Here is a 22360-nt window from a genome sequence, read left to right as displayed (position 1 = left end):
CTTCCCCTCATCATCTCAGAGAGCTTCTGTGCCCAGGGTTAGCAGTGAGTCTTCCTAGCTACCAGAGCTAAGGTCTCCATCCTAAGCTGCAGCTTCTATCAGAAGCCATGTCCAAACTACTCACCGTCCAGCTGCTGGCCATGGGCCTGCCACCCTGATAAGGACAGCAGGCTGTGAAGTAACTTGAGGGCCTGCTGGCGACATGGGGATTATAACAATTACCCAGGATGGCAAGATCTACTCAGACCAGTGGCCAGCCAGCCCCGGGCACGCTGGAGCAAAGGGCTGGCTGTTGGGGGGCAGATACTTGCTACCTCCAGCCCACCAGAGTCACAGCTCTCTTCGTATGTGTAAGGAGAATGTGTCTGTGTCTCCAAGAACCCAAGGTTTGGAGGAGGAGACCTGGCTTAAGAAAAGGACCCCAGACACCGCTTTCGCCTGTCACCCAGCTTCTCCCAAGCAGAGCTGGGGTGAAGGGAGATCAGGAGAGGATGTGTGGCCCGGTTCTCTGAGGAAGGAGCTTTCTGGGCCATTCTACTGTTTAAGCCAGAATTCCAAAGCAGCTTTCTCCAGCCCGCTGTCTTGCTGGGTCTCTGTCCCCTCTGCAAGAGGCTGGTACCAAGTGAGCCTCCAGCTTCAGTGCCACACCATTTCCTCCACAGGAAAAGTGCAGGGGGTGGGGCTTCAGCCAGTCCTGGGGTTCAAGGAAGGAAGTCAAGGGGATTCTGATCTCGTACACTTCGTACCTCGGGTCACGTTGGCGTAGCATTTGTTCCATGGGGTCCACATGGATCCTCAGTGGTCTAAGTTAAGCAGGAAGCGGGAAGGGTAGTGTGTGTGTGTGTGTGTGTGTGTGTGTGTGCCCGAGTTTTGTCCCAGCTCTTTAAACTGATACTGTGGGAAGACACCACAGGTGGTCTCGGGGAGGTGGCAGCCATGACTACAGTACACCTCTGGCCAATTACCCAGTGCTGGGCCCAGATGAGTCCCCTCCTTGTCTGCTGGGAAAATATGCACTTACTTTCCTGATGCACGGCAGGGGTGCAGAGGGCTGCCAGCTTCAACAGAGGCCCACTGTCCCCCTTGAGGGCAGCCCATGAGTGGCCATACCGCCTTTTGTCCCGTCCTTGTGGGCGGATATCCCTAGAGGACTGATGGATTGATTTGGCTTCCCACTGCCTTTTGCTTCTGCATAGCTACAAGGCACACAGGACACCCTGCCAACAACTAGATCACCTGACTGAGCTGAGCCCTGTCTGCCACCAGCCGGAGGCCACCTCCTCAGGTATGTGTTTAGGCACCAAGTTAGGACTTAGAACAGCCAGCTTGGCTGGAAATCCATCAAGGCTATGGCTGTGGGCTTGGTGCAGATCAAGACTAGGCTATGTTTTTCCTCTGAGGAGCTGTGACAAAGGCAGGGCAGGGACCAGGGCTGGCAGGAACAGAGGGAGCCAGCTGCCATCTTCCACCAGCCCTGGGGCATGTACAGAGCTCTCCTCTCAGGCAGACTGGCCTGTATTTGTTTATGTTTAGAGACACTTGTGACTTTAAGGGGACAGGAAGCAGTTTCTGAAAACACACAACAGAGGATGAAGAAAGAAATTGATAAGCCATCTGGACTAGGGACAGAATACATGAGAACAGGTCAAAGGGGACTCCCTCCATACGGACTGGAGCTGAGTGGTGCTGAGACCTCCTGTTGGCCAAAGCAAAAAGGGAAATGTGTCAAGCTGTTGGGCTTCTAAAGACTGGCAGCAAATGCCAGCTGCGCAGCTCAGCTGTGGATGGGTTCACAGAGAGGCCGGAGTGTCTGGAGCTGGGTGCCTCAATCACAGGGCCGCATGTAGTTCTTTCTACAAGACTCCGCCCCACACAGGGGCAGCTGGAGCCAATGGGGTGGGGGCTGACTCGCCCAGCCTGGGCTCCTTCCGCCAGGCACTGCATATCTCCCCGACTAGGCCCAGTGGCTGAGAGGTCTGTGGGCATGCTCACAAACATGAAGTCAAAATGGCTTACTCTTGCTGACCGTACACATTAAAGAGTATCTGGGGTCTCCTGAACAGCTGTCCCCTCACCCCAGCACCTGACACGCATGGGTGATGCTCTCTCAGAGGAGTCTCCGAATGCCTTTCATCTCAGGCCCTAGTCAGGTGTTCAGTAAGTCTATTCCTGAAACTGATGCCCAGAGTATCAAAAAGACTTGCCCTGCCCCACCCACTGTTGACTACTCTGGCCTACCAAGCCCCAGGAGGTGGCCCACCTGACCAGCCTACAAGGACACCCTTTCTAGCCAGGCATTGAAAATGCACCCACTTCAGCTGGGGCGCGGCTCAATGGTAAGCTGCTCTGGCACACCAGGCCTTGGTCCCACACCATCCCCTGCAGAAAAGAAAAATGCGATGCCTGCCTTAAAGAATCTCAAGCTCCTGGCTCAAAAAGAAAGACAAGGAACTCTACGCCTTGTAAAGAGATTTTGAGTTTTGACTTTCAGGTTGACTAGCCCAAGCCAGACCCGCATCCCCACCAACATCAGCTCCAGGGAAGCAAAAGACAGTCCTAACCCTAAATCAATCACCAGTCGGTCACCCCGTGTATTAGGGGTCCACTGTTGTGGGGAGGTGGCCAGTGTTCAGTGGAGACTCTTGGGAATGCCCAGTAGTGGGTACTAGGTGGGAGGTGCAGCCGCCACCAACATGGAGACATCAGATGGCCCAAGCTTCACCTCTTCCTGGTGGCCTGTGCTCCCCCAGAACCCCCGACCCCCCACCGTGGCTTCTGCTTCTGCTCTCATTCTGAGCCTACTAAGATTCAACAGTCCTGTCCCTGGCTCCAGGCTGGCCACCAGATCTGGAAACAGCCATGAATGGCTCCATGCTCCCTTTCGCTAGCGAGGCGAAAGGTCTGCAGTGAGACCCACAGGGTCGGATCTGGAGACACAGGGCACCCCCTTAGGGGAGTGACATGGGCATGAGCCAAGCCTCAGTCCATTCCCACTCCTAGTGCCTGGGTGGGGCCTATTGACGGATGAACCATATACAAATGTGGTTACCACAGAAACCAGGGCAGAGCAATGCTCCTGTCTCATCCCCTTCTCGGAGCCCAGAAGTGCAGCTTACTCCAACCACCCTCCAGCAACCACTGCCTGGACAACATCACTAACGCCATGTCTGCTGAGGCGTGAAGGACTGGTCCCCCAGAGTCCTGACACCGCAGGGTTTAGTCTGCAGGTAAGTAGGTGCAGCACCTGTAGGGTGAGCCCGGCCTACCTGAGCCCCCACGGAAGTCCCCACAGGCCACCAAGCTGCCCGTCAGAGACTTACCTCATACAGCAGGCAGCCTAGGGACCAGATGTCTGACTTGAAGTTGTAGCCGTTCTCGTGGATTCTCTCAGGTGACATGTAGTAGGGTGTTCCCACTGCAACACAGCAAGGGGTGGGACTTAGGACCTGGGCCCCAGGGAGAAGAGATATATAGCCTGTCCCCTCTTTGGTCAGCTGAGACAGGGCTGACAGCCAACATGTGCAGCCAACATGTGACCCTAATGAGGTCAAGTGGGATATCACAAATAAACACTTGTGCACCCCACCCAGTCATGAGAACATAACACCAAACCAGGTGTTAAGCTATAAAGGTCTTATAGCCAAACCACAGCAGAGACTAGAGATCTAGGTCAGTAGTGGGAACCTAGGACAAACATCATTGGGTCTCAGCACCCAGGTACTACAACTGGAGGTACCTATGATACAAGGGTGACAGCATGAGGCTGGCCAGGAGCCAGAGGTCAGACGCTGTGTCCCAGCGAGACTGCACCACAACTGTAAGGCCCCACTGGCTGCCTCTGGCTCTTCCCGCTTCTTCTGGCTCCTTCTGCCCCTTGGTCCAGACAGGAGGTGGCACTCTAGGGTGAAGTCATCTGCGGGAAGCCTGGGCCAGAGCTGTCTGAAGGTGAGGGGGTTCCAGCACCGCATGCCTGTCCAAGTCCACCATCCCAAGCCAGTTCCAGCTGCCGTCTATTCTCCTCTGAGCTCTGTTCCACTGGAGCTCCAGCAAAGCACCGCCACCTTCTCGCAGTTCAGCTCTAAAGCAGCTCCCGGCCGCGGCAGAGGTGCCTGCCTGCCCTTACCTCTTGCTGCACTTCTACCTCATTGGTGCAATTTAAAAACATTCTTTTTGGAAAACATGGGCTCACTCTGTAGCCTTGGCTGACCTAAAACCCTCTTTGCAGAACAATCTGGCCTTGAACTCAAGAGACGCACCTGTGGCTTTCGCTTCCCGTTTTGTTGCATTGTGGGTACTGGGATCAGGACTTCACCCATGCTCTACCCCTGAACTATTACTTCCAGCCCTTGGTGTGTGAAACAGCTTCTCACTAGGCAGCCCAAGCTGGTCCTGAACTTACAATCCTCCTGCCTCTGCCTCAGGTGCAGGAATTACAGATGTATGCACCATGCCCCGGGAGGAACTTTCTTCCGAGATGCCTTCTACATGTCATCCACCCACTCATCTGTCCTTGACTACCCGCTCACCTGTCACATGCTCACCAGAGCCACGCACACATCCATCGGTCTGTTCCTACACCTGCCTTCCCATTTGTCTCTACACAGTGTTGGTGGAGCTGTGGCGGCTACAAACTGACCCTGTCCTGGGTGGACTCTCGGGTGACAGTTGCCCATCCCAGGATGTGTTCAGCAGGGGAAAGCTAACCCTGAGTCAGGACAGGCCTGTACTTGGCAGGGACCCTGGCAGAGCCACCAGGAAGCGCTCTGATAAAGGTCCAGCTAAGCAGCAGAATCTGGGCCTGGAGTCTGGCCTCTTGTCCCTCTGGAAAGCTGCTGGGGCGCATTGCTGCAGTCTGAGGAAAAGCCACGCTTCCCCGCCTCTCTGCTTCACCTGAGAATGAATCATGAATTATAGCTGAGGACAGTATGGCCCATTTTGGAGGGCATTGTCCCCTCTGGTCCCTGACCCAAGTGCCTCTTAAAGGTGGGGTACTATGGAGGTGGGGGGTTACGACTTCTGCGGCAGAGTGTGAAGCATGTCCTCAGCTACACCACTTTACCTGGGTTTTCTATCAACGACAAACACAACGGAGCATAACGTGCCACTGTGTATAACAGACTAAACAACAGACTTCGGAGAAACCTGGACTTGCAGCAGGCCACTGGAGGAGGCCTCCAGACCCCACAGACGGTGAGTCTGGGGAACCTGGAGAGAAACTGGCAGGAGGGGTTCTCTCCCCGGACAGTGGTCCTGCCCAGCAGACACGGTCCATCTAGCACCAAGCAGTTTCACGGGTGTGCAGAGCTGGCCCTGCCTGGTCTCAGTCCCTCCTCAGAGCAAGGGGACAAGGCGGTGCAGAAGAAAGAGAAGTCTACCCAGCCTGACCTACCCGAGTCTTTCTCCCAGAAATGGGAATTGCAAAACTGGCAGACACCATAGAACATGGGCCTCGACCAAAGAGTCCTCCCACAACATGCATGACTCCTGTTAAAACACACAAGTGACCCAGCTCACCGGTCTGAAACATCAGACATGAAAAAGGCAGATTTCATGTAAGAGGCCAGGCCTGCAAGCTGCCCTTCCCCAGGTGGTGCTTCTATAACAAACCTTGAGAAACCACTGTAGCATCGCCCACCAGGTGGGGGCGACGCCTGGGCTCCAGGCGGGAGGGAAGGCAGGCAGACGGTGACCCGCTCTCGCCACTCTCTAGCCAGAGGCTGAGAAGGTTCTATCTGGGTTCCTCATCAGTGCGACCTCATGCTTAGTAGCTGCTTTTCCCATCTGGACAATGGAAATGGGGATCAGAACCGAGCTAGGTCCTCACTAATGAGGGCTCACCCCTGGGATGTCTGTCTATGTGGACCACAAATCCACCTCACAGCACGCTGTGGTCACATACAGCAGGGCCATGCACACGGTTGCACTGGCATATGGCAAGGAGAGTTCTGCTTCTCCCCACCAGGTGTCCCTGCCCCAGACAGCTTGGTGGGATCCGTCTCCCCACCTGTCTTCTGGCATCCACGGCCCGAGCCTACTGCCACACTGTGGGCTGGTGGCTCTTTTGAAGGCCACCTGGATACGGGTGATCTCTTGCCCCCCATGCTCACGTGGTCTCCCTTTTCTTAGCCTCAGCCTCCTTCTCAGCTAGACAAAGTGAAAGTCCTGGGCGTGACACCATCTTAGAAAAGCAAAATGTTTTCTTAAATATTTTTAAAGCCCTACCTTATTCTGATTTGTCCCTACAGTGAACGAGTGGATACTTAAGTACAGGGTGACTGCAGATCCCGGGTGACACTGGGCACCTCCAGTGAGAACTTAGACTCCCACAGCCGACATCTGCATGCGCACTCTGGCTGTGGGGAAAGCGGTCCACCCATCCTCTAGCCAGCTCACCTCTGCCAATCTGTGGCCCCTTGAGGGCAGGGAAGCCTGCTGGCAGGATCACGCATCCCCGCATGGCACGGGGCCAAGCCAGGCCTTGTCCCCTTGACTGCTTGTCTCTTGCGGGACTTATCCTCAGTGGGCTCTGTTTCCCCAATCCCTGAGAGACCAGGCATCCCCACAAAGGGCCATGGGTATGAGCAACCTCCCTTCCTGCCCCGTCCAGTCTCAGCCTGAGGCGCCTTGTCACCACTGTCAGCACCGCGGAGTGCAAGGCCTGCGTTCCTGCTCTCCAGACCCACCATTTGTCTCGAAGCTGCTGCCGTTGCTTGGAGCGAGACGCTTGCTTGTAGCTTGTGAGCTGTGTATAGGCAAATCTTTCATTTTTCTTTCATTACGCCGGCGTGTACTGTCACTTAATTTTTATGTATGCAATCCTTCCTGACAAATATGATCTGCTGCCTGGTAATTCGTCTGACGCTCATCCTGTTCCGAGCTCTAATTACGGCTCCTATTCCTGACACCGAGGCAGCCACTCCGCCACCACTGGGTACCGCACCTGTCAGCCCGACCATGGCACTGACTAATGCCCTTTCATGCCAGCCTCCTGTTAGCAAATACAAGCAGAGGGAGGGGCCAGGGAGGGAAGGCAGACAGGAGATTTGCATAAGCCGGGCTCCGGGTCAGCAGCTTCGGTAGATGAGGAGGTTGCCAGGACAATGTGGCTACTGCCCCAGCACCCCACATAGTAGGTACACATTGATGCAGACGATGAATAATTCACAGTCACACACAGGGTGTGACAGTCCCTACATCCTTCCTGTGCCGTGGTGTGATAGCAATTAGCTCCTTTTCTTGCCCAACCAGACTTGTGTGCACTTAGCTGTATACAGAGCTGGTAGGAAAAGGGTGCTTCGCCCTGGAGCTTGGAGACTTCTGGTCCCGAGTTGTGGGTCTGACTGTCAACCTCCAGGTTGTACAGAGGACAGGCCTCAGCTTCCAGAGCTGGTTCAACAAACGCAGGCTGGCGAAGCACCCTCAGCTCTATGGTGCCTCCTGGAGCCTGGTGCACATGGCCTGGAGCAGGCCTGGGCCCGGGAGGCACCCTGCACCCATCAGGTGGGGTCTATGCTCAGGAGGCCTCGGGAGGTGCCTGGCATTGGAGGGTAGCCTCCTCCAAGTCTCAGTTCCTTCTCATTAATGTAATGAGTGCAGCAGTCCAAGCAGATAAAATCACACTGTCGGAGGAGCCGGGTCTCTGTCATCCCTAACAAGGCGATTCTAACCAGCTCTGACTAGCCACTGCAGCCATCTTCTCCAAGACAGGACAGAGTGGGACTTGGGCCTGACTGACAGGCCCGGGAGGCAGCGCCCCGCCTCTTCTCTGACAGTTTCCCTCTGAGTTTCGACCTTTTCCAAACTCTTTAGCCAGACAGGGGCTGAGGAACATTTATTAGGGGCAGAGCACTTACTTGCCTAGCCTGTGGGAGGCCCTGGGTTCTGTCACCAACACCACAGAGACTCACTAACTAGTTCAGTAAACAGGTTGGAGCAGACTAGAAAATTGAGGCTTCCTTATCATAGAGTGAGTAGCTGGGGATCCCTGGAGGAGGCTCCTGGCCCTGACCGTGTGAGGAAGTAGGCAGGACCGGTCAGCATTGTAGCTTTGAGGGACACCATGTGACCTTGAAATCATCCCAACTCCCTGAATTCCAGTCTCTGGGTCCTGTGGACCCTGGAGGCCAGTGGACATGTGACAGAGTATCCTCAGGTCCTTGGGGGATGGCCCTTACCAAGCCTTTCCTAGGGGCCAGGGGACCCCGGGAACCAGAGAACAGGTACCCCAGGGCTGAGGGGAGTTTCCCACAGGGCACCCATGCTGCCACCGGGAGCTGCTGTTGGCTCATGGCTAGCTGCAGGGCTGTGGTGATGGGAGACGCCCAGACTGGAGCTGTGGAGTGGGATGGAAATGAGGAGGACCAGAGGTTTTTCTGGGAGGTGGCCACAGGTCACAGGCTAGCTCCGGGTCTCTTCTGTCTCCTCTAGCGATCCCTGAGAGATGCTGGTAGACACCGGCCTCTCGTGGGTTCCGGGTGAAGCCCTGCTGCCCCTGGGCTGACACCACAGGACAGCGGTCTCTGTGCCCCACTGGCTATGCTGTCTCCTCTAAACTAATTAAAGGGAAGCAGCTTCGTCTTCATCACTCGAGCTTCTCGCTCTTAAAACCAGGCACACAGACTCTGAGGCCGGCTCAGCCCCACCTAACCTGAAGCCCCTCTCCACACTCCCAACGGGGACCTCAAGGCCTGTACCCACACCCAGACACATGCTTATTAGCATCATCCCAAGCTCACACACAGTTCCCGCAGCTGGACACAGCTCCTCCTCGGCCTCCCCAGCTGTTCTTCCTCCACAGCCAGCCACCCAGCCCCAGACCCCAACACTGCCTCTTCACAGTCTTACAAGCACAAGCCAGGCAGATGCAGCCCATTCTGTGTGACAGGGTCTGTTTGCCTTCCAGGAAGTACTCCAGAGATGACTTGGGGATACAGGGAGATCCCCCCGCCCCCTGAAGTGGCCCCCCTGGGCCTCGGATTCCTCTACTTTGGATCTATCCCAAAGCAAGGGGGGGGGGAACTCCTAAGACTCAATAAAGATCTTCCCCACACAATGCAAATGGTTCCAGGAGAATGTCCGTCCTTCCGGCCGGGTCGCCCAGGCTGCGGGGAGCATAGGCCTCTTACCTAGTGAGTGGGCTGCAGTGGTCTCTGAGCTGAAGAAGCGGCCCAGGCCGAGGTCACCAAGCTTCACAATGCCGGTAGCTGTGATGAACACGTTGGCGGGCTTGATGTCTGCAGGGTGAGGACATAGGGTTGTTGTGGGGAGAACAGGCTTAGAAGGGACAGGAGGAGGCAGGAGGCCTGGGAGTGACCGGGAAGGACCTTTCAGTGAAGGGCAGGCCCTCACTCAGGGCGAAGCCAACTCCTACCAAGACATCAAGGCCCACAGAAGGGTTCCTCTCTCCGAGAGGCTTCCCAGTGACTCTGCTTGCCATCCGCTGTGGAACCTGGGGACAGCTGCTCCCCGAAGCCTCATTTACTTCATCTGTAATGTGACTCTATGTCCCAGGTTGGCTGTGAGTGGGGAGTAGAGACTTCTATACTCTCCTTTTCTACAGCTGCCTCCCCGTGCCAGATGAGTGTCAACCGCACAGGAGGCATTGACACTCAGTAAGCTTTGCACTGCAGTGACTAGGGCAGGGTGTCACACAGGTGACACCAACCGAAAGACACTTCGACAGGCTGCCTCACAACCTGAAATGCCTCCCCAAAGCACTTTCTGGGTATAGTTTACTTAGCCAATGCCTTCCAAGATATCAAAGCCCATGGGAAACTTTCTCTGGGCAAAACTGGCCTCAGCACGAGGTGTGGCCACATCTGGGACGAGTGGATTCAGCGTGCTGCGATGGCCCCACTCCACAAAGCTTATGTGATGACTGTCTGGCAACACAGACTTCCTTGCCCTCACAGGTGGCTCCTCTCATGGGACAGATGTGAAGGCAGCTGTTAGATGCCCTGCACGGGGACCACTAAATGGCTTTCCTCTCACGGCGGCTCCTAGGGGTGCCCGGGAGCTCAGAGCTGGAGTCCCAGGCCACACAAGGGCACACACCTCGGTGCATCACACGTCGGGAATGCATGTGCTCCACAGCGCTGCACAGCTGCACAAAGTACTTCCACACGGTCCTCTCAGGAATAAGCCGTTTCTGCTTCTTGAAGTACTGTGGGGTGACAGACAGACAGACAGGCCTGGGTGAGCATATTTCCAGCAAGGATGGCACAAAGGCTGAGCAGACAATGAGGGGCCAGGATGTTGTGTCAATGCCTCCCTTCAGCCCAGCCGAGCTCTGGGTGGGGGTGGGGCAGATGAACTGCACCAGAGGGAACCTCGAGGAGGAGACTTGCAGTGGTCTGCTCACAGGGGCCTGGGGAGAGTAAGGACTCTCAGCATCAGTCCGAGCCTGGTGTGGGAGGAGGAGCAGGCCTGAGAGATAGTCATTGCTGTCCCCATGTCCATAGTCTCCATGTCATGTGACTGCTAAAGGCATAGCAACCCTTGGGGGGATGGGCTTAACGTGGACAAATAGACCCTTGGTTTCAGCGGGCATTGTCTTAGTCAGAGTTTCCATTGCTGTGATGAAACACCATGACCAAAGCAACTTTAGGAGGAAAGTGTTTATTTTATCTCCTTCCATATCACGGTCTGTCATGGGAGGCAGTCAGGGTACGCGAGCTGAAGCCATGGAGGGTGCTGCTTCCTGGCTTGCTCACCCAGCTTTCTTACAGAATCCAGGACCACGAGTCCAAGGACAGCACCACCCACAACGGGCTGGGCCCTCCCCACCAATCGCTAATTGGGAAAATGCCTTACAGTCTTGCCCACCCACAGCGGAATTTTATGGCTGCATTTTTCTCAGTTGAGGTTTCCTTCTCTCAGATTTCTTTAGCCTATGTCAAGTTGACTTAAAATTAGCCAGCACACCTAGTAAACCACATTCAAACTCCAAGGGAAACAAAAAGGAAGGAAGGAAGGAAGGAAGGAAGGAAGGAAGGAAGGAAGGAAGGAAGGAAAGAAAGAAAGAAAGAAAGAAAGAAAGAAAGAAAGAAAGAAAGAAAGAAAGAAAGAAAGAAAGAAAGAAAGAAAGAAAGAAAGAAAAAAGAATCCAAGAAACAAATCCCTAGGCTGCACTGAAAGAGAATATTTTAGAAGAATAATGCAGGAACATATCCTGAGGCAGGGTTGAGATAACAGCGTGTGTGTGTGTGTGTCTGTGTGTGTGTGTGTGTGTGTATCCATGTGTGTCTGTCCATGTGTGTCCATGTGTGTCCATGTGTGTGTGTGTGTGTCCGTGTATATATGTGTCTGTGTCCGTGTGTCTGTGTGTGTCTGTGTGTCTGTGAGTGTCTGTGTGTGTGTACAGGAGTGTGGGTAGCAGGCCTGTGCTGAGGTGTAGGGCAATGGCTAGCACCTTGGTTACCTCCTGCCGAGCTGGGGTTCTAGTGGCAAGAGGCAGCACTGTGCCCATTGCCAAGCAGCTACTCCAGTGTAGGAATTCAGGAACTACTAGGGGCCCACCCAACCTGGGGAGGAGACAGGTGCAGGAATCCCCGCAGCGCACAGGCCATGCTCAACCATGCTGCTGGGCCCTCAGCAAGCAGCATGAAGGCCCTGAGGGCTGCAGAACGGAGGCTGGTTAGGCCTTGTGAGCGCATCACATCTAATGACGCTGAGAATCTGTGACAGGGACCATGCTCAGAGAGGCTCACACACAGGCCCACGGCTAAGCATCAGGAGCAGGGGCTGGGCTCTAGAGCTGGGCACCTCCAGATACAGGGCCCTGCCAGCTGCCAGCTACTGGCCTGGAAGTAAAACCCCTTGAGGCTCTCCCGAGGCCCTTCCAGGAGGAGCTCTCTGTTCTAGTCTCCCAGAAGACCTCTGCTTTGGGACACCCCCAGGCCTCTGTGCCAAGCTGGGAGGGCTGTTATTTACACCATAATGTTATTTGGTCCTCATTATAGTGTTTACGTGGGGACGTGTGCAGCCGAGAGTGGTGATTTTCTAAATGTCATATTCTATAAGTGCCAGCTGACATTTAGTAGGGAGGCGCCGAGTCTCTGGTGGGTTTCAGACAGTGGCGGCTCTGGGCTTCACCAGCCTTGTAAAGGATGCCAGCACCACGGCTGACCGGCTCCCAAGGCTGCAAACCCTCCAGACACAGTCCTGCTGACCAGTGACCTCTAAGGCCAGTGGGAACACTGTGGTGTGACCCAGGTTTAGGGTTGCAAAGGCTGGGTTACCCCGGATACCTAGAGAAGAATAAGAAGGGGTGTGGCAACAGAGCCTCCCGGACACCAGGCACCTTGCGGGGTATGAGGAAACTGGGTGCAGAAGCCTGCTAAACTGTCCTGGGTGTGTCCGGCTAGGGCACTGCGCCCAGTTCCCCGGCGGGCTACAGCTGCAGCAGTGCTAGCCCGCCGGGGAACCCGTGCTGTCAGCTGTTGTGGGCTGGGAGGAGAAGAAGAAAGTATCTGCTAGAGAGGATGAAGGAAGGGTGGGGGTGGGGCGGGAACCTAAACTCAGTTCTCTGGGGAGCCCGACCCACCTGAACCCTGAGCCAGAGCTAGCTCGGGGCACACAGAGAAGCTGGCTATAAGACTAGTAGGCTGGCTACCCAGCCTGTCTCTTCGAGTCTGAAAGAATCGGTCTGGTCTACAGCCCTTTCCCAGAATCCTCTCTCCTAAAAGGTCACTGGGAAAGGTAGGCACTAGAGCCCGGGGAAGGGGAGCATTTGCCTAGCGCTGCCCCCTCCCCCTGTGCTGTCGGCCTCCAACTCCATGCCAAGATTGAGAAGTTGCAGGGGAGTCTGAGACTCGCGGGCTCCAGGGGAAGTGGAGGCAGGTTGGGGTTTCGGGGCTGTGCTCCTGCTCTATCCCCACCCAACTCTCTCCCAAACCCAAGGCTCCTTGTTTCTGCTCCCTCCAGGAGTCTCAGGAAGCTGCTGTGAACTCGGTCAGCACCCCCTCCCCTGGTGCTGGGCCACAGTGCATCTCAGCCTTCCGGGTGCTTCCCACCTCTATACTCTCTGTCTGCTCCCCATCTCCCCATCAACTCGGCTCAGGAGCCACCTCCTCCAGGAAGCCTGCCCTTCTGATTCCACAGCCCCTGACCTTGACCCACTCTGAAGCCCACCTTCCTGGTAGAACTCAAGGGCTGGGGGCACCTCTCGCGATGGTGGCAGCCTGGGGTGAGGGCTGGCATACGGAAAGATGGCAGAGAGTGGCATGTATACTAGGAGTATGTGTAGAGGGGATGGCAAGTGAAGGAGAAACCTGTGATGGGGCCTGAGACATGATGTATCACGTCTGTTCCCACCAGGGATCCGTGTGGAGATTAACGCCCCTGCAAATGCATTAATATGTCAACGGAAATATAAAAGCAGGTGATAACGGCTCGGTAATGCCGCTTCCCAGCGACACCATATTCCTAGGGGCCGAATTTCTGAAGAGCAACTGATAAACAATTGCTCAATCCCCAGTGCCTGCTGGGAAGAGAGAATCCACGTCGGCCATATCCAAATACAGGTTGGGAGTCAGTGTGGGACTTGAGCACGGCCTGGCTTTGCACAGGACACACAGACAAGGTTCAGGGGAGGCAGGGGATGGTGGTCTACCTAAGGGGCTAGAGATGAGGACCCATACAAGCAGGGATATGCGGGCCTTGAGGGAGAAGCAAGTATCAGAGGCTATGGGTTAGGGTGTTTCCACCTACATGCTGTGTTGCCTTTGGCTGGACACTAAACCTCTCTGAGCTCAGTGCTTTAGCATGGCTGTGGCTGACGGCAGCCCTCTCCCAATGGAGCTGCCATGTCCCTGAAGCCAAACCCACAGTAGTTCCACTCCTGAGTCCTGGGGTGGGGGACAAGACAGCTTAGGGGTGTCAGAGAACATGGCGCTGAGTGTTAGGGGCTCACAGTGGCTCAGTCCCTCACAGAGCAGGCATGGAATCCCCACTACGGATGTGAAGACATTGCCTGTCCAAAGGCTGTGCAGGTTGTGTGGAGACAATGACCTCCAAGCAGCGCCAGGCCTGGGAAACAGTTTGCGTTCCTATGTAGTGGGTGTTCTTAGACAAAGCAGTCTTGCTAGGCCTCAGTTTCCCCCTTCTAAAGGAAATGGCAGCTGGAACCATATAGGACATGTCACTTAATGGGCCACTGCATATTCTGAATTAAGAATCCATGGTTCTTTTCAGCAGGGGCTGAAAAAGAGAAAGTGACACCTCGCTTTGCCGGTCGGCCGGAACTCAGTAGTGATTAAGAAGAGACCAGCATGGCTGAGGCGGAATCTCGGAAGTGTTTCCTGAAGATCAGCAGCCGGGAGATGTGTTCAGAGGCGGCCCAAGGTTGCACCTTGTGCTAGGAACTGAACTAAGCAGTGTAAGAGTCACCCAGGTGACTTCAAAGGGACACAGGGGACATGGAGAGCAGCTGAGGCTTGGCACTACAAGAGGGTAGGAGAGACCAATGGTACAGCCAGAGAAGCATTTAAAGCCCCAGAACTGCAGGTCATGAAGAGAATTTGAGGCTTAGTACCAGGAAGAGAGCACAGGAGGCGCTATGGGTGCAGTCCAGCTGCAGCCGGAGATGCCTGCACCACGGCGGAAGCCGGAGCCTAGAAGACCAGCTGTGTGTGCTGCAGAGGGCGGAGCCTGAGAAGTGACCCAAGCCCCTAGAAGAAGCCCAGAAGATCCTGCATGGATCCAACACCCTGGGCACTGAGTTATTTATATAGGTGGGGTTTGGTTTCACTTTGTTAAGATTGTACCCTCGTCTTCCCCCTTGAAGCAAGGAAGTGCTTAGCTTGGTTTTTTTGTTTGTTTGTTTGTTTTGGTTTTTGTTTATTTCATTTTATTTTATTTTATTTTATTTTATAGGCGCCCACAGTTGAAAGACTTTAAACTTTAAAAGAATCTTGGAATTTGTAAAGAGACCAAATTTTAAAGTGTTTGAATTTGTAAAGACTATGGGATTTTTTTTTAAGTTTGTAAAGTGTTTTCTGCTATGATATTGGTATTAATGTGTGACGTTGAGGATGGATGAGGAAGGCTGTGGGCTTGGCGTGCTTGTGTGTCAAGCTGATAGGGGGTCAATCTATGTCAACTTGACACAAGCTGGAGTCATCTGAGAGGAGGGAGCCGCAGTTATGAAAAGGCCTTCACGAGATCAGGCGGCAGGCAGGCCTGTAGGGCATCTTCTTAAACAGTGATTGATGGGGGGGGCGCCCATTGTGGGCTGGTGGTCCTGAGTGCTACAAGAAAGCAGGCTGGGCAACCATGAAGTGCACCCCTCCAAGGCCTCTGCATCAGCTCCTGCCTCAGCCCCGTGTGAGTTCCTGTCCTGACGCTTCTTCAGTGATGAACCCGGATGTCGAAGTGTAAACTAAATAAGCCCTGTCCTGCCCAATCTGCTACTGGCCCTGGTGTTCATCACAGCAACAGTAACCCTAAGAGAGAAATATAGTCTGAGTTTTGGAGTGTTGACTGTTCCTGTTCCTTCTGTTGAGAAAAGTGCCCCCACGTGCTCTTGGCTGGAGCAGGGCGGTTGGTCCTTCTGTGTACCACAGCCCCTACCCAGGCACCATCCTATCAAGGCATCATTCTGCCTTGTTTTGTGTACCCCCTCAAGCCTGAAAGGAAGACAAGGGTAGCCCACATAGGTGCTGCGGTCAGAGCCAGGCCAAGCTATTGCTAGGAGCCTCCATAACACCCCCCCAGGCCCCACCCGTGCCCGTTGAGAGGAGGCTGCCCCACTCCAGGCCCCTGACCTTAATCATCTGTGAGAGGTCACCCGCGTCGGCCAACTCCAGCACAATGTTCAGCTCATTGTCTTCGATGAAGGAGTCCAGATACTTGATGATGTTCGGATGGTTCAGTTGCTGCACCAGAAGGGGGGGGGGTCGCCAGCCAGGATTGAGAGCTGTGGCTGCAGTGCTGCCCCGCCCCACACCCCTGCAGCCTAGGCCCTGCTCCGCTCAGGGCTTCACAGTTCCTGCTGCTTGTTTGTTCTTTCTCAAAGTCTCAGCAGTCCCTTGGAAACTAAGTATCCTTCCCACCTAAGTGCCTCTGACTGACTCTCTGACTGACTTTCCTGTCTGGACTCCATGAGGAGGAGATGAGTGGAACCCAGACAGGATGGTAAAAATCGCTCCATCTCGAAGAGGACCCACTCAGGGGGTAACACTGTACCTATATGGCTACTGGATCTTGGGGAGCAAGAGAGGATTCCCAATACCACTACAGTGGGGTTGGCACTGCTCAGGCATCAGCTGACAGCCAGGGTCTGACTGACAGCATGTTTTCTAAATGCTCCATAAATCTGAACCCAGCTAGTCTGAGTCAGCAGGAAAAGCTGCCTTCTCAGGTCTGATGAGAATGATTGAGGCCAAAGATTTGATTTGGTATGGCCTGTGCAAAGATCCCGTGCTAGGATAGGCCAGCACCTCCCAGGGGTGCTAGGAGCCATTGGGACCGGGCATGTGGTAAGGTGGAGGTAGGGACCTGGATACCCTGGAACTGTGAAAACACTCAACAGACCAGACTGGATTAGACCCCGGATTATGCATTTATCAGTACTGATCTGTCAGCATGCATATGTATAAGACCTGTGTTGATGAGGTGATCAGGTGTGCTGGTATCGGCTCCCATCTGTGACCTGGATTCTCATCTTTGTATGGTGGCTATGACAGGCAAACCAGTCTGATCTTCTTTCATGGCTAATGCTCTTTGTATCTGGAGATTCCTCTGTGTCCTCTAACTATGGTGAGTCTTGGCAGTTTTCTTCTACAAACTTTCTTTTTTTTTTAAGATATATTTATGTATTTATTATATGTAAGTACACTGTAGCTATCTTCAGACACTCCATGAAAGGGCATCAGATCTTGTTATGGATGGTCGTGAGCCACCATGTGGTTGCTGGGATTTGAACTCATGACCTTCAGGATAGCAGGCGGTGCTCTTAACCACTGAGCCTTCTCTCCACCCCCCTATAAACTTTCAATTATAGCCTTAGCTTGTGTTTTGTTTGGGGATCTCATTCCAAAGCTTAGCCCAGGTTTGCCTGGTATTTACTATGTAGCCCAGGCTACCTTTTTTTTTTAAAGATTTATTTATTTATTTATTTATTTATTATATGTAAGTACACTGTAGCTGTCTTCATACACCCCAGAAGAGGGCATTGGATCTCATTATGAATGGTTATGAGCCACCATGTGGTTGCTGGGATTTGAACTCAGGACCTTGGGAAGAACGGTCTGTGCTCTTAACCACTGAGCCATCTCTCCAGTCCCCGCCCCCCCCCCCAGGCTAGCTTTTAACTGACAATTCTCCTCTGTGTTGGAATTATAGGTGGATGACACTACATCTAGCTTAGCTCTAACTTTCAAATCTGCTCATAAACTATAGAACTGTTCCTGGCTTTAGTCTTTAATTTTATTTTCAGACTAATCCATTTCACAGGCATGTGTGTATGGTGGGAGGCAGGAGTTACAGCTTGCTCTTTCTCCTCAGCAGGTCCAGATTGTCTCGGCACCGTTTGTTCCAACTCTCCTCTGTCTCCTGAATTGTTTTGTAGTTGTTTGGAGAAGGTCACTGGGGGCTAATCCCAGCTTCAGTTGTGGTCAGAGAACATTACTAACTTTTGGTTATTTATTTTTATCATCATTATTATCTTATGTGCATGTTGCCTACATGTATGCCTGTTCGAGGGTGTCAGATCCTCTGGAACTGGAGTTACAGACAGTTGTGAGCTGCTATGTGGGTGTTGGGAATTGAACCCAGGACCTCTGGAAAAGCAGCCTTAGCTGCTGAGCCATCTCTCCAGCCCTACACATTTTCTTCATTATTGTTGTGTGTATATGATCTATGAGTATGTGCATGTCTCGGTACCTGGGTAGGGGTCAGAGGATAATCTTGTGGACTCTGTTCTCCTGCCCTTACATGGATGTGGGAACTGAAGTCAGGTGGCTTGCATGTCAAGTGCTTCCTTTAGTCATTAAGCCACTTGTGAAAGGTCACATAGCTTGGACCTGAAGACATCAGGAGTGCGGCCCAAGCCTTTTTTACTTTCTCATCCTCCTGCTTGGGGACCAAGTCTAGTCCAGAAAGTTCTCTCTCTGGCTCTGGGGAAATGAACCTGGAGATCACTGGGGAAGGAGAGAACTGTCTCAGACATACCTGCTGTTCTAGCCTGTGCTATTCTGATAGGCCCAGGATGCTTGGCCTGCAGTAACCTGGCGGCTGGCTGGTCGACCACGGTTGGTTTGATCCAGGGCACTCACCTTTAGGAGACCGATTTCCTTGACACAGTCCTGCCTGGCTTTGGCGTCCATCATTTCAAAGATCTAGGGCAAGGAGAAGAAGCCAGAAACAGAACAGTTAAAACCAGGGCTGACGACGGGACCCAAGCAAGCCCCCGCTCACCCTGCTCCTGAAGACCAAGGACCCAGAAGAGTGAGAGTCCTAACTCTCACAGCAACACCACGAGTCGGAGACTGTGTTATACTGCCCGGTTCACTTAGTCCCATGACGCCTGCTCTGCGGTGAGGGTCACTGTATCCAGCCCACAGAGGCAGGACTGAGCCCCACAGCCTCTGAGGCTTGCTGAGGTCGAACCCTGGCACGTGTCATGTTGTCAGTACTCCTTCACCGGAAGCCTGAAGCATAACAGGCCAAAAGCAGCCACTGCCAATGTCTCAGCACAGCAGCCATTATGCTAAAGAAGTATGATGCCTAGAATGCCCTCCGGAAAGGCAAAAGCAGACAGTATCTCAATTGCAGGAGCCTGAGGCCCCAGTGCTCCAAAGAGAATGTGAGGGTCACAGGTCAAGGCTGACACTATGCAGACAGTGTCATGGGTGCCTGGCTAAGCTACCAGCCCTGTTCAGGGTCTCCTGGGCCCAAGGCCCTTACCCTGTAGGAGAACCAGCAGAATAATGGGCTTAGGTAGCCAGGGTGGGTGGAGTGGGGATTCTAGACACATGCTGGGTGTGTCCCAGCCTGACCTGGCTGCTGTATACCTCCCCTCCATTTAGAAGGCTCACAGAGGGCAGGCTGGCCCCTTTGAGGCAAAGCCTGAAGTTCGTAGCGTTAGTGAGTTGCTACTGTTTTCCTCATTTGAAAAATGAGACAATAGTCCAGCCCACAGGGCTACTGTCAGGTTCCTATGTCTAAACACAAAGCATCCCTGTACACAGTAGGTGCCTAACGTGTGCATGTTTACCAGGGACTAAACTTGAGTCCCCTAAGATGTTAGAGTCACAGTGAAGCCACTTGGTCACCTGAACTCACCTGCACCTTCTTCAGAGCCACCGTCTTCCTGTCCAGCAGGCAGGTGGCCTTGTAAACCTCACTGAACTGTCCTCTGCCAATTTTCTTCTCAATTTGGAAGTCTGCCAGTGAGCAGCGAAAAGACAGGGTGTTTGGGTGCCTCTGTAGGAGACAGAGGCATTGGTGATCAGTTAGGCTCAGGTGAGAAGCCTAGGGCTGGACCGCTAGGATCCCAGCACCCCAACAGTGCCTTCTAAGCAAAGAAGAGACACTCCATACCCCAACAATAGGCCTGACAAGCAGAGTGTGTGAGTAGTGTCAGAACAATTCTAGTGTAGGCCCACCAGCCCCTGCCACCACAGTCATTGTCCTGACACCGTGAGTTACCGTTAGCTAGGACAGCCATTCCTATGAGAAAGAGGACACAAGCTTCAGGTGTGCTGCTTACGTCTGAGCTCCTCTGGACAACTGCCCCATCACAGTGACACAGAGAAACCATACTTCATGGAGACTGCAGAAACAGCACTGAAAGCCACGATGGAACAGAGGGACCTGGCCAGGGATGTTGTTGAAAATATCTAATCTCAGACCTGGGTTTCTACCCCGCCTTGGACCATTCGGTTCCTGGATAAAAGACTCACAACCTTTATATTTAGAATGATCCTTAATCAGCACTGGAGCTGGGCAGATATCTAGCCTCTATGCTAGTATGTCTATTTCCCAGCTGATAATCCCACTATATAACTTGCCATGTTTTGTCTGGGCTGCCCTTAACTCCAACTGGCCACACCACACGGCCATTATTTTAAGATTCTTACCCCATGGTGGCTTCTCCTCTCTCCATCGTCCTCTCTTCTCCTCGTGGTCTCCTCAGAGCCCAAGCCCAGGCACCTCAAGCCCTGCCTATCTCAATCCTGCCCAGCTATAGGCTGTAGGCATCTTTGTTCACCAGCCAGAGATAACTTGAGGGCAAGGTCACAGAGCATCACTTGAGTCCGTCTACTTGGGACTCTCTCGTCTCTGGGGCAACCAGGCCTTGGAGGCCATGCACTTAGCATTACAATGCATAGCAACAGACCAAACCTCAGCACCAGGAGACCGTGGTTACACTGCCAGTCCATGCTTACACTGCCTGCTTCCCTCGGTCAGCAAGGTCAATGCTGGGCTGACTTGTCTCTGACATCTGGAGCACTGGTGGAGGATGATTTGGAGAGATCCCTGACTCTTCCTCCTCAAGCCAGAGGAAGATGATGTCCGCCAGGCAAACTCTTAAGGAATTGCCAGGACACTACCTACCAACCAAGTGAGCAGGTCAGAGGCCAAGCTTCCCCAAGCACTCACTATCCATGCCCAGCACCGTGCAGCTGCCACCTCAGAGAGACTGGGACCCCACTGCTGGAAAGTGAGGGCTGGTGGGGTGTAGCAGAGCCGGCTCCCACTCTCTGCCTCTCCTCCAAGGCCCCAGTAGGAGCAGAGCTGCATTGTCACCTGCGGGAGCACAGCTGACGCACGGCTCAAAGAACCGAGGTGGCTCCTGGGCCCTTGCATGGAAGTCACCTTTGGAGGTGACAGTGTGCTGTTGTGCATTAAGTCCCTACTATGTGGTACTTGAGAGTTGCTATGAATGCCTCCTGACAGCCTATGGAAGGACTCTTCCCGCAGGCCTAGGCCAGTACAGCGGGGACTGAGTTCTCTGTCTGACCCTGCCCGCGCTGTGCTGATGGTGGTTCTAGGTGAGGCCCTCCTTTCTTGGGCCGCAGCATCCGCCTAGTACGGTGAAGGATGTAGCCGAGTGATCGCTGAGGCTCCTTGCTCTGTGAACACAGACAGGCCTTCTTCTCATTAGGATGGGTGGATGAACTGTGGGCTGAAGGCCTCTGTGACTGTCTGCCCAACCTGGTTCATCAGTGGCTCCAAAGTCTAAGGGATGTGAGGTGGCAATTGTGGGGTGACTGAGGTTGAGGTTCTAGCTCACATCTGCATATGGATGACCCAGATTTGCATTTCCTGTCACACTCCACTCACCCCAACTAGAGAAAAATGGTTTCCTGCAGTGAAGCTTGAGCAGTGCTATGCACCGAGGGCATGCCCAGCGCACTGGGGTGAGAGGCTGCCAGCCAACTGCTGGGCAGGGTGCTCCTGGGGCAGCCTCTGCTCCAGTGTTGGGCATCTCACCACACAAGGGCTCTCCAGCATCGGTCCTGACCGTGATTTAACTCCACGGAGAGAGGGAGGGTGTAGAGTCTTCTTACCCTCCACACTAGGTCGTATGCTGCGCCTCAGCAGGCCTGTTGCCCACCCCAGGTTACCCTCAGCATGATCCAGTTCGCCATGCATCCGAGTGACCCCGAGCCTGTCATCTGTTCGCTAGGGCTGTACTGTGGACAGGCAGGGGTGCCTCGATGGGAAGTCATTCCTGGCTCCTCTGGGGAAGTGATGGCCCTCGGCTGTCCCTCAGAGGCAGACGAGGCAGCAAGTTGACCTGCACTATGAAGAGGCAGGCTGCTGACTCTGCCACAATCCTCCACACACGGCTTCCTCACACAGTGGCCCCAAGGAGAAGGCCTGTGCTGCAGAGGGAGGATGGTGTGGACCAGGAGGAGGAAGAAGAGAAGGGGGAGGAGGAAGGAAGGGGAGGGGAGGAAAGGAAGGTAGAGGGGAGGAGAGGGAGAGGAGGGAGAAGAGGGAAGGAGGAGGAGGGTAGGGGAGAAGAGGGAGAAGAAGGGAGGAGGGAGATGGAGGAAGAAGAAGAGGAGGAGGGGAGGAGGGAGATGGAGGAGGAAGAAGAGGAGGAGGGGAGGAGGGAGATGGAGGAGGAAGAAGAGGAGGAGGGGAGGAGGAGGGAGCAGTCTTTATAAGCATGACCACAGACAACAGGAGCAGCCTGGTGGGCAGGAGTCAAGGAGACAGTTGAAGTTCACGTTCACTGGCCCCAACTGCATCCTTCCTAGAAATGTCACTAGTTTTCTGAGGCCCAAGCAGGACATATAGGGGATAATGGGAGATGACTCCCTTAGGACACTCATCCTACCCCAGAAAACCCAGAGAAGCCCAGGCTTTCTTTTCCAAGTCAGATCAAATTAGGCCAGAAATACCC

At 53.9% G+C, this 22360-nt stretch overlaps 1 protein-coding gene across 5 annotated transcripts in view; it reads right to left on the bottom strand.

Annotated features, from left to right (window-relative positions):
- Nek6 (NIMA related kinase 6) overlaps nucleotides 1–22360 on the bottom strand; it is an 86076-nt gene that overhangs the window by 5427 nt on the left and 58289 nt on the right. For all 5 annotated transcript variants that reach the window (XM_052182412.1, XM_052182414.1, XM_052182416.1 and 2 more), the window contains exons 3-8: nucleotides 19285–19425; nucleotides 18276–18338; nucleotides 15765–15875; nucleotides 10054–10162; nucleotides 9126–9233; nucleotides 3321–3415 (exon numbers count right to left, since the gene is read on the bottom strand). In XM_052182412.1, the coding sequence (XP_052038372.1) occupies nucleotides 3321–3415; nucleotides 9126–9233; nucleotides 10054–10162; nucleotides 15765–15875; nucleotides 18276–18338; nucleotides 19285–19425 (627 nt within the window). The remainder of the gene's footprint in view (nucleotides 1–3320; nucleotides 3416–9125; nucleotides 9234–10053; nucleotides 10163–15764; nucleotides 15876–18275; nucleotides 18339–19284; nucleotides 19426–22360) is intronic.

The sequence above is a fragment of the Apodemus sylvaticus genome, chromosome 5 (genome assembly GCF_947179515.1).
Source record: "Apodemus sylvaticus chromosome 5, mApoSyl1.1, whole genome shotgun sequence".
Lineage (NCBI taxonomy): Eukaryota > Metazoa > Chordata > Mammalia > Rodentia > Muridae > Apodemus > Apodemus sylvaticus.
Note: the sequence above shows the minus strand (reverse complement) of the source record. Positions and strands in the feature narration are given on the sequence as shown.